A 12,638-nucleotide genomic window follows, 5' to 3' on the forward strand; every position below is an offset into this window, starting at 1 on the left:
AATTATTACCCTACACTACAGAACCTATGAAGTCATCTAGTGTACTGCCGAGTAAAAGACATCTGGCAATGGTGTATTCTTGTGTGCAAAGGCGGGAAATAAGAAAGCTGGGAGTATACAAAACCATTCAGTCGTAGCCGATGCGCCATGAGACTCTAAATCGACTGTGAGAGCACGCAAAAAAAGAAAGAAACAGAATTCTCATCAGTATCCTACATCTGTTTATGTCGTATGATGTTTGATGCAGTGATGATTTGGAGATAGGAGATACCTTTATTAGTAGATTATCATCACTAGCCAGAAGCGTTTTCATCTCTTTATTCCAAGTACTTACAGTATTTACTCTGGCGATAACGGATAGTTTTACAAAACACAGAAATATAGTAAAAACTGATAATGTTGTGTCGGTCGGCAGACGAGTGAAGCCGACCCTGGAGTGGTGGGGGTGTATGCGTGTTGTTGGAGAGGGGGTTGGTGAGTGAGAGGTGGTTGAGGCGGGCAGCACAGATAGTGAGTGAGTGACTGGGAGAGAGGGAGAGAGAGAGCGGCGCTAGATGCGCACGCCCCGCTGCTCCCAGTGTTTACGGTAGCGACTGCGCAGTTCGCCCGTCGGGTCGTAGCGCGCAACCAGCTTGTTCCAGTCCGACTTTCGTCGAGTTGTCAGGTGGCGGAGCACCTTCTCGGCCGCCGCCAGCTGGCTCTCCGAGCACGACGCGCAGTTCGTCTCCACCGCGGACGCCACGAAAGCTGCAACACACGCAAACGAGTTACGTACACCAAGAAATACCACAAAAGGCAGTGCGATTGGAGAGCGTTGGGCATCAGTGTAGAGAGCGGATTATATGCATCATATAAACCTTAAAATATGATTGCAAATATGCATGAAAAACGCTTAAAATGCATGAAAAGTGTCGAAATATACAAGATCAAATAACATGGTAGTTATTGCGTGCATTACATGTCAGAGCCGAACCTGTGCATATCAACTACGAGGAACAGCTCCGGCCACGCAAAAAATCGATATATTCAGAACGTTAATGTCATTTGGTGATGCTGAGGGAATTAGATTAGGAAATGAGACACTTAACCTTCAAGCGCTCGCGCGGGCGGTGAAGTGACTGCCGCCTTTTTGCAATTTCGCTCCATACTTACTCCACAAAGGTAACGAGACGGCGGGAGGGACATTTATTCTCTAGTAGCACCTTTTTCCGACAGATGCTGCTCAAAGTTCGTCCAAGTCGCACCTCTCTGCTTCCCAGGACAAGTTCAAATAGGTCCGAACACGAGACGATTTATAGCGCGAGCGCGTGAAGGTTAAAGTAGTAAAGGGGTTTTGCTATTTGGGGAGCAAAATAACTGATGATGGTCGAAGTAGAGAGGATATAAAATGTAGACTGGCAATGGCAAGGAAAGCGTTTTTGAAGAAGAGAAATTTGTTAACATCGAGTATAGATTTAAGTGTCAGGAAGTCGTTTCTAAAAGTATTTGTATGGAGTGAGGCCACATATGGAAGTGAAACATGGACGATAAATAGTTTGGACAGGAAGAGAATAGAAGCTTTCGAAATGTGGTGCTACAGAAGAATACTGAACATATGATGGGTAGACCACAAACTAATGAGGAGGTGTTGAATAGAATTGGGGAGAAGAGGAGTTTGTGGCACAACTTGACAAGAAGAAGGGTCCGGTTGGTAGGACATGTTCTGAGCATCAAAGGATCACAAATTTAGTATTGGAGGGCATCGTGCAGGGTAAAAGTCATAGAGGGAGAGCAAGAGATAAATACACTAAGCAGATTCAGAAGGATGTAGGTTGCAGCAAGTACTGGGAGATTAAGAAGCTTGCACATGATAGAGTAGCACGGAGAGCTGCATCAAACCAGTCACAGGACTGAAGACTGCAACAACAACAATGTCATTTTCTGAATACTTTCTGGTAGAGGTTAGGAAGGGGGCCTTTCTTGGATTATTTTTTTAAAAATTTGCAAAATGGTGACGCATACCGCGTTTCAAGAATTGTTCCTTCTTCGCTGTCGTTATCGGTAACAAGCGGATGCGATGCGAGGGAGTCGCAGCAAAGCAATCGATATGCATAGGACCAACTTCGAGATATATCGCACGCAAGGGGGCACGTTCAAAACACCGAAATGTTTTATTTATAAAACGACATACAATCACGAATTTTTTAACACGTTAACTTTTAATCAGTTCTATTGGACCAAAGCATCATTTACAATTTATTTTACATTTTTCCACTGTTGTTAACGTGAACGCCGGCCGGGGTGGCCGAGCGGTTCTAAGCGCTACAGTCTGGAACCACGCCACCGCTACGGTCGCAGGTTCGAATCCTGCCTTGGGCATGGATGTGTGTGATGTCCTTAGGTTAGTTAGGTTTAAGTAGTTCTAAGTTCTAGGGGACTGATGACCTTAGATGTTAAGTCCCATAGTGCTCAGAGCCATTTGAACCATTTTAAACGTGAACGACCAAGTACTGTTCCAAATGTTCGGTAGTAAGTTGTGTTCGATCACTCAAAACATTTTTATAAGCAAAAACGGACCGTTCTACATCAACTGAGGTGACTGGGCAGTATTTGAAGTTTGGTGCTATGGCGGATGCGATGCGAGGGAGTCGTAGTGAAACAGTCGATATGCGCAGGACCAACTCCGAGATACATCGCACGCAGAGGGGAACCCTCAAAAATTCCGTAATGTTTTAATTAAAAAACAACATACAAACATGAATTTTTTAACATCATCAACCTTTAAATAATACTATTGGACCAAAGCATCATTTACAATTCATCTTACATTTTTCCACTGTCGTAAACGTGAACGACCAAGTACTGTTCCAAATCTTCGGTAGTAAGATTATATCTTCGATCACTCAAATCATTTTTATAAGCAGAAAAGGACCGTTCTACATCAACTGAGGTAACTGGGCAGTATTTAAATTTGGGTGCTATGTTGGCACTTACTATTTCTGGTAAAAGTTCATTTGTCCCATTAACAAAACTATCAATTTGGCATAAGGTTTCAATGCCTGGGTTATTATTTATAATGTTTTCAAACTTTTCTTTAAGTTTTATTGGGAATACCTCCGGCAATGAAGAGATCACTAGAATGATTTCATTCATTAACTGAATAGATTCATTCGACACCAAACCTTGAGTTTCAAGCTTTTTAATACTTGCAGGTATATGGGAAAAATGAGTGTTAATCATAGCAATGTCTTTTTTAATACCGGAATCATTAAAAGCTTCCTTGCACTGGCAAACTGCCAAAGCCACTGCACTACTTAAGTCGTTTACTACCCCTCTAATGGCCTCGAAATGTTCATTGAAAAACAACACAGCTTCTACCCACGTACCCCAACGAACTACCACTGGTTCAGAAGGTGAAGGCAACGCACTCCATGAGCAAAGCACGTCACATGAATCAAATTGGGATAAAATACTCTGAGGGCTTTTACTGCTTTCATCATATAGGGAAAAGCATCTGAAATAAACACAAAACACCCTTTCATCTGCAGAAGGTCCTGGAAATATTTTTCTAATGCCCTCATTCACAAATCTGGCGATCGTATAATGATATACTTTTTCAAGTTCTTTGTAGGCCCCTAAACAGGAAGAAGAAGGCTGTTCTTTTAAAGCACCAACAATTAAATTTGCAATGTAACGGCCAAAAGTGTCTGTAGCGTCGTCAGCTGAAATCCACAAAATGTTTTCTTTGAGTTCACTGCGTATTCCTTTCAGAACATTTACGTAAATTGCCGGTATGTAATTTTTACACAATGTTGATTCATCTGATATAAAATTTTGATTTAAGCAATGTTTGCGCAGGAAGCCTTTGAGAATAGGGTTTGTAAGTTTGTGAAGAGGAATATTGCTTGCAATGAATGCTTCACATAGATCTATGTTAAATCGACTTTTTTGGTTACCTATGGACAAATCCCTGCTAATGCAACTTGCTGTTGTCAGAAGTTGTTGTCGTGGTCCTTTCTTCTGCATTCCTGCGATATGAAGACTTGTCTTGACATGCTGGTCTATCTGGAACTTTTTTTTTTTTGCACGTAACGTTTTTCTCGCAAACTCGGCAATATAAAACAATTCCGTCATATGGAAATGTTCTAGGATGGTCAGCTATCAACGAAACGACGTTTCTACACTCCTGGAAATTGAAATAAGAACACCGTGAATTCATTGTCCCAGGAAGGGGAAACTTTATTGACACATTCCTGGGGTCAGATATATCACATGATCACACTGACAGAACCACAGGCACATAGACACAGGCAACAGAGCATGCACAATGTCGGCACTAGTACAGTGTATATCCACCTTTCGCAGCAATGCAGGCTGCTATTCTCCCATGGAGACGATCGTAGAGATGCTGGATGTAGTCCTGTGGAACGGCTTGCCATGCCATTTCCACCTGGCGCCTCAGTTGGACCAGCGTTCGTGCTGGACGTGCAGACCGCGTGAGACGACGCTTCATCCAGTCCCAAACATGCTCAATGGGGGACAGATCCGGAGATCTTGCTGGCCAGGGTAGTTGACTTACACCTTCTAGAGCACGTTGGGTGGCACGGGATACATGCGGACGTGCATTGTCCTGTTGGAACAGCAAGTTCCCTTGCCGGTCTAGGAATGGTAGAACGATGGGTTCGATGACGGTTTGGATGTACCGTGCACTATTCAGTGTCCCCTCGACGATCACCAGTGGTGTACGGCCAGTGTAGGAGATCGCTCCCCACACCATGACGCCAGGTGTTGGCCCTGTGTGCCTCGGTCGTATGCAGTCCTGATTGTGGCGCTCACCTGCACGGCGCCAAACACGCATACGACCATCATTGGCACCAAGGCAGAAGCGACTCTCATCGCTGAAGACGACACGTCTCCATTCGTCCCTCCATTCACGCCTGTCGCGACACCACTGGAGGCGGGCTGCACGATGTTGGGGCGTGAGCGGAAGACGGCCTAACGGTGTGCGGGACCGTAGCCCAGCTTCATGGAGACGGTTGCGAATGGTCCTCGCCGATACCCCAGGAGCAACAGTGTCCCTAATTTGCTGGGAAGTGGCGGTGCGGTCCCCTACGGCACTGCGTAGGATCCTACGGTCTTGGCGTGCATCCGTGCGTCGCTGCGGTCCGGTCCCAGGTCGACGGGCACGTGCACCTTCCGCCGACCACCGGCGACAACATCGATGTACTGTGGAGACCTCACGCCCCACGTGTTGAGCAATTCGGCGGTACGTCCACCCGGCCTCCCGCATGCCCACTATACGCCCTCGCTCAAAGTCCGTCAACTGCACATACGGTTCACGTCCACGCTGTCGCGGCATGCTACCAGTGTTAAAGACTGCGATGGAGCTCCGTATGCCACAGCAAACTGGCTGACACTGACGGCGGCGGTGCACAAATGCTGCGCAGCTAGCGCCATTCGACGGCCAACACCGCGGTTCCTGGTGTGTCCGCTGTGCCGTGCGTGTGATCATTGCTTGTACAGCCCTCTCGCAGTGTCCGGAGCAAGTATGGTGGGTCTGACACACCGGTGTCAATGTGTTCTTTTTTCCATTTCCAGGAGTGTATTTTAGGGCAGTATGGCGCGCAACACATTACACATACCACATCTTAAACACGTTCAGTTGTGTATAAGTAAATACACTGCTGGCCACCGTAAATGCAACACCAAGAAAGACAAGAGGTAGCACAACAAAATTTATTTTGTAGATAACATGTTGACCAAGTATCAAATGATTACGTTTACAGACGTCTGTGACATATGGTTCCTGCCAGAATCAGTAGCCAGAGTAGCCGCAATTGTTGGAGATCACCTCTGCCACACGTCTCGGCATTGAGTCAAAGAGACGTTGGATGTGTTCCTGGGGTACAGCAGCCCAAGCAGCTTCCACACATTGCCAAAGATCATCTGGAGTGGCAGCTGGGGATGTAATCTGGGTCACTCGTTGAGCAACCATGAACCACATGTTTTCTACCGGCGAAAGATCCGGAGAGCGAGCCGGCCACGGAAGAACTTCAATCTGGTTATTTGCTAAGAACCTTTGGACAATGCGTGCCACGTGTGGTCGCGCATTATCCTGTTGAAATATGGCTGTGGCCGAGCCCTGAAGGTAAGGAAGGACAACTGGCTCCAGCACCTCGGATATGTAGCGCCGGCTATTTAAAGTACCGGCAATGCGTACTAGAGCCGTGCGAGAGTAATATCCAATACCGCCCCATACCATAATACCCGGTGCAAGACCAGTGTGGCGGTGCATAATGCAGCTGTCCAGCATCCTCTCTCCACGGTGTCTCCACACTCGAATCCGACCATCGTGGTGCTGCAGACAGAAGCGTGCCTCGTCAGTAAAGACAACGTCATACCATTCTGCCGTCCACATCCGTCTGTTATCACACCATTGGCGACGGAGACGTCTGTGGTTCTGCGTCAATGGTAGACGAAGCAATGGACGTCTTGCGGACAGACCACTCTGCTGTAAACGGCGTCGAATGGTACGCGCAGACACTGGATGATGCGTTACAGACGCAATGTGCTGTGCTATGGTTCGGGATGTCACTGAGCGATCCGTCACTGCCATGCGCACAATTTGCCTATCAGCACGTGCAGTGGTGCACCGAGGTGAATGCGATCGACCACGTCGGTCCGTCGTACCCTCCTGCATCCAACGGTCACATATCCGCATTACAGTTGTTTGACTTCGTCCAACACGACTAGCGATTTCTCTGTATGATAAGACACAATCTCGGTAAGCCACTATCCTTCCTCTGTCGAACTCGGATACTTGATCAAACGATGTTCGCTGTTGTCTACGAGGCATAACTGATCGTCTTGTGAAACAACCCCAAGGTAAACACACGTGCCGAACGTACACTCGTCGAAATCCCCAAGCCTTAAATGGCGCTATGAGGTGGCGCCACAGGCGCGCGTGATGTGCGTCTGCGCTGAAATTCTCATCAGTTGCATATCTCATGGCTGCAAACCCATGGTGTAAATTTCACTTGATTCGGATGCTTCCTTCAGGGTGTTGCATTTACGGTGGCCAGCAGTGTAGAGAGCTAAAGTGAAACAATGGACGTGTGACTAAAAGCTTGCGTAGTTTAATTTAAATGTTGCCGACGCGTACGGTATGACAGAGGAGGGGATTAACTGGGGGCGCGGGGCGCAGGAGCATTGACTCTGTCTGCCTGTTCCTGTTCCTCTTCTGAAATGATATCGCTAGGCAGTGGCCTCTCTGTTAACGATTCCACGCAGTTCTAGGTCGCGGCCAATCTGTGAGACATCAAAACTAGATCGAGCTAGGGACCGACCGTCAAAATTTTAAAAATATTGTAAACATACAGCGAAAATATTCATCGTAGCGTCACCAGTTTTTAGTTAAAATATGCAATAACCAGTGAAAAGGAGCCAAATATGCACATGCATATGCAACATGCAAATGCATATAATCCGGTCTTTAGGCATCACGGAAAAAAATTTTGAACCCATCAGATGTTTTATCGAAAAGATTTCTCTGAAGTTAACAAATAAAGCAGAATGGGAAACAAAAAAAAAAAAAAAAAAAAATGGCTCTGAGCACTATGGGACTCAACTGCTGTGGTTATCACTCCCCTAGAACTACTTAAACCTAACTAACCTAAGGACATCACACACATCCATGCCAGAGGCAGGATTCGAACCTGCGACCGTAGCAGTCGCACGGTTCTGGACTGCGCGCCTAGAACCGCGAGACCACCGCGGCCGGCTAGAATGGGAAACACCTGACGCGCCTTCGAATTCTGCTCAGTATCATGTACACCATCTTTACTACTATTTGAAACTCTAAAATTATAATTTAAACACCGAACTTTAAATTCTAGATCGGTACCACATTTGCAGTACGTGATTTCTAGCGTTATTCAAAAGGCGCGGCAAATGTTTCTCTAATCTATCTTATTTCTTTCTTTTGGCCAAAACATTTTACAAAACGTTTGACCACTTTTTTCAAGTTTTATTCTAAAAGAATTTAATATAATATTCGTTTTTCGAAATCTCATTCACTTTCCTACCGTCTTCCGTTCAGTAAGTTCCAGTAAGTTTAACAGGTAGAAGATGTGCGAATGCGCATGGAATACGCAGAACCAACAGGTAGATCTGCGATTTAGTAGAGCTACACATCCCTGATATACTTCCGCTTCTTGATCACGTGCGTTGTCGGTAAAGGTTTTGACATCAGTTATCTTCTTTCGCCGTAAACCGATGTCGAAAGAAAAACAGCCTTGGTTAAAGGGGAACAATTCTTTCATTGATGTGTCTTGCCCCTCTGGAGCACCATCCGAGGATTTTTACATACTGCAATTTGTGGGGACATTACACACACAGGTGTCGGTTCAAAAAGCAGTGCTAGCATAGGACCACACCCACAGGTTTTGAATCCACGTAGCGCATTCTGTATAAGTTCGCATGCGCCATGTATATAAGGAGCGAGCAAACAGTTTCCGTTTGAGTGCGATGCTGCAGCATATATGTAACCCAGTGCGGGTATGTAGGCACCGACGCGTGCGCAAGGGGTTACTAAGTCCTTAGATCGCCCCTTATACACAACTAAGTTCGTCCGGAACCCTCAGAGCGTAAGTCCTACTTACACTTGTATGGCTTTATTTTTTTTTTTTTTTAATGTCAAGGAAAACAGACTATATCGATTTCATCTAGTAGGTTATCCATTTCACTTAGTACAGAAAAAGCTGCCATAAAACATAATGATAAAGAAAAAAATAAGCCAAGGACGTTGCATTTGACCATCCCGCTTTAATTTCTACAGATATGCAACTGTTCAAGGACAGAAAAATCTTGTGTGCATGGCAGCTTGATTCGCTGATATTGAAACCAGTATTCAGTTGTATCCACACTATCAGTAAGGTAAGCTAATAATTCAACACGATAATTTCTCCCAAGAAATAAACAATATCGTCGTTACAATACCAGAGACAAAAGTATGGCCGATTTTAGTTAACGTTGCAATTAAAAAATAAGTAAAACTTTCCCGACATCTGAGGTCCGAAATACTTAGTTCTACAAGCAAGACATTGAGCCAAAGTTTAACAAACTCCAAGTCACCAAAAAACTTAGTGTAATTTCGTGATTTCCGACATATTTTAACTACATCCAGAAACCATATCTAATAGAGCCAAACAGCGAACACAGTCACAAACTTTATTCATGACGGTAACTACTTCCTGAACTATTATCACCTCCACCGTCCGCCCCTGGTAGATAAGTGGTCAGAGCGACGGACTGTCATACCTAACGGCCCGGGTTCGATTCCCGGGTGGGTCGGAGATTTTCTCCGCCCAGGGACTGGGTGTTGTATTGTCCTTATCCTCATCATTTCATCCCTATCGACACGCAAGTCGTCGAAGTGGCGTGAACTCGGAAGACTTGCACCAGGCGAACGGTCTACCTGACTAGAGGCCCTAGCCACACGGCATTTCCATTTCCATCACCTCCACCATTTCCTGTTACATTCACTAATGATGCGCTAGACTCTTCGCGCGAGTTCTGGGTTTGCTCTTTTACTGTGAAGGACACTTCGCGAGATGTATGTTGGACGAAGTAATACGTTGCCTTGCTCTTTTAAACTGTACGCTCTCGGAATTTTAATAACTTAGCTGTAAGTGATACACAGTGCCTCTCTTGTAGGGTGTGACTCTTGCGCATACTAAATAAGCCAGTTGAGGAACGGGCAGAACTTCTTTGGATCTTCTGTACATCCATATTTTACTATCTTTCGCTGTTTGTGTAACAGACATCCCCACTACTGAAATATCCCGTAGGAATCATTGTAAAATTGTACATATTTTCTTTGTTTCCTTTATTTTAAATTTTCGTTAGTTATTTTGTGAACTTATGTATGTGAAGTGAGGTTGTTATCGAAACTAATACTGTTATTCCGAATTATATTATTCTCAATGTAATTGTGTACATTGTCTACATATTTCTGGGAGCTTCGGCCCAATACAGAAAATTATATCTGTGTAAAAGTTTTACGAACGTGAGAGAGACAGTTGATGACCAGTTAGTCCAAAGCCGAACGTCGGAAGTGTTAAGTCGATCGGTCGCGAGCGCAGTTGAAATTGTTGGAATTTTTCACCACATTGCGGAGAAAATATTTGTTTTAATTGTGCTGAAAGAGGAAAATGTTTGGAGGAAATCCTAGGCAGATATTTTGAAATGGGGAACGTCATTATTTGCGAGGAAATGCGAGTCGTGCATGGAACAATCTGCAAGACATCTGTTGCGTTATTGTTGCTACAGTTTGTTAAAAACTTCAGGTGAAGTAGACTTTACTTTAGAGTCGAGGCAGAAGAGGAAGCACAAGACTAGCAGACGTCGGGAGAAGAAAGAAGATATTACAACAAGAAGATTTAGAAGATCATCGCAGAAGATTCCGAAGAGAATACGTAATACATCAACAGAATCTTCTGCAATCACGAACAATACAGTTATAGAGCGCTATTTTATCGTGACGCATTTGAAGAAGACAACTAAACTATTGTACCAAACTGCAAGACGAATTAGACGCTGTGAACTTCGCAGTTTCGTGTACTTACGAGTGAAATTTGATTTATTGTGCTCTGTGCTCCGAACTCTGAGTCGATTTCTTCAAAACTGCTGCCATTCAATTCTGAGTCAAAATAATAAAACGACGACTTACTTTTCAAATACACAGTTCGGTAGTCGTCTGTGCTAGAAGTGAAGATCTGTGTTCGTAGCAGTAATCCGACCAAACAACGGGCCGGAGCAGCGGCAAAATTACATACCATTCTTGATAATTAATATTCTAAATCAACGAAACTACCATCGCCATCTTGCTCCAGCTCGGCGATATTCACGAACAGTCGAACGTAGTCTCCAGAGATCCACGCTGCAGTCTTCACGGGGTAAGCTACATCTGATACTCTGCTGTCACTAATTCGATGCGTTTTGCGTTGCTGTGTCGAACAAAACAAACCCCTAAGTGAACATCACGTCAAAGTGCACAACATGCAAGGAAAAATAGCAATATTTCTTAAGACGATAATTGACCGACAGTGTATTGATTAAATTTTTAGCACTTAGATTTCTCTTGCTGCCTGAACTTTACAAACAGTCAACCCAAAGTGGTCGCGTTAACATTACAGTTTATGAAAGAGGTACTTTCATTTTTCATTACAACAATACACTTCACTTTATGGAAATGTTTGGAATTAATTTGTAAACAAGATTAAATATTTAATTAATTTACTGTTAATTCCGAGTTTGAAACAGAGTCTGTTATCAAAAAGGACATTGCATTCCGCTGACAGCCACCTTCAGTTGGAATTTCATACGGTAGCAGTGTTATTATTCTTTACATTCAAATGCTAGTCACTTTTACAACTAATTTAACTCCAGTTATGGTTCACATCAGTATATACTGAGAGTCCATACAGCAATTAACACTCTGCCATTACGATGATCTGAAGGTTTGCTACAATGATTGTTAACACACTTCAGCAAGACTATTCTGCTCGCTTACTCTGTGCATAATTATTCTGGAAAACGCACTTGAGAAACTGGTCCACACATCACATTTCGTATTTTACAGTTGACTAACAGAAATTATGACCTCAGCAGCACCTAAAAAATCTTATGCATTTTTATCTGTTTACATGTTTCGTTGTGTTTCTGTAAATGTGGTTGTGGGTGTGTCGTATGTCTCATTGACGATTCCAATCGGGTGAAAGGAGGAAAGCTAATTGCCAGAAATTTGATTAAATACATTCATTCAGGTTGCAAGTATTCCTCCGTAAATTAGATTTCACAAAACGGGCGTGGCATCTCAAGTTACTTTTGGTCTGTAAGGTGTTGTGGTGATTATGGTTCAAATGGCTCTAAGCACTATGGGACTAAACATCTGAGGTCATCAGATACCTAGACTTAGAACTACTTAAACCTAACTAACCTAAAGACATGACACACTTCCATGCTCGAGGCAGGATTCGAACGTGCGACCGTAGCAGCAGCGCGATTTCGGACTGAAGCGCCTAGAACCGCTCGGCCACATCGGTGGTGATTATGTTGCACACCGAATCGTTACGTATTCACCACAGAATATTCGTGCTATTAGAGTTTAAATATAGTAATACAGAGTAGGGAGCATATTGATTTTGGTATATTTATTAATTAAAATCGGATCTATTGAAGAGCACGTCAAGTAGTCACAAGCTCCTCTGACGTATATGGAAACACTCGTGGTGGTTAACCAGAAAGGAGGAGGAGTAGCTAGGGCCGTTTTAAACGCCTCCCCTCGTAGCGTCTGCTACTGATGTGTATTCAGCACTTCCGTAACGCTTTTGCACTTACTAAATAAGCGCGTGGCGAAACGGGCCGATCTTCTTTGAAACCTCTCTGGTAAGGGTCCAGCACTAACGAGCAACACTAAGAATCCGAGCGAACGATCGTTTTATAGGGTATTTGTTCGGTCGGTGAATCGCATTCCCTTAAGATTCGTACAATGAATATCAGTTTAGCATCTACGTCTGTAACAACTACACCGCTCAAAAGTATTAGGGGAACATGACTTTGGGCGTCCACCACAATCCATTGAGCAATAATTCGGGAGT

General features: G+C 44.2%; 1 protein-coding gene across 1 annotated transcript in view; it reads right to left on the reverse strand.

The window, feature by feature from the left end:
- Nucleotides 1-347: 347 nt before the first annotated feature.
- LOC124798626 (putative odorant-binding protein A10) overlaps nucleotides 348-12,638 on the reverse strand; it is a 35,409-nt gene continuing 23,118 nt past the window's right edge. Inside the window, exon 2 of the mRNA XM_047262107.1 lies at nucleotides 348-747. Coding sequence (XP_047118063.1) covers nucleotides 551-747 — 197 coding nt within the window. The 3' untranslated portion in view covers nucleotides 348-550. The remainder of the gene's footprint in view (nucleotides 748-12,638) is intronic.

Source organism: Schistocerca piceifrons, chromosome 5, assembly GCF_021461385.2.
Source record: "Schistocerca piceifrons isolate TAMUIC-IGC-003096 chromosome 5, iqSchPice1.1, whole genome shotgun sequence".
NCBI lineage: Eukaryota > Metazoa > Arthropoda > Insecta > Orthoptera > Acrididae > Schistocerca > Schistocerca piceifrons.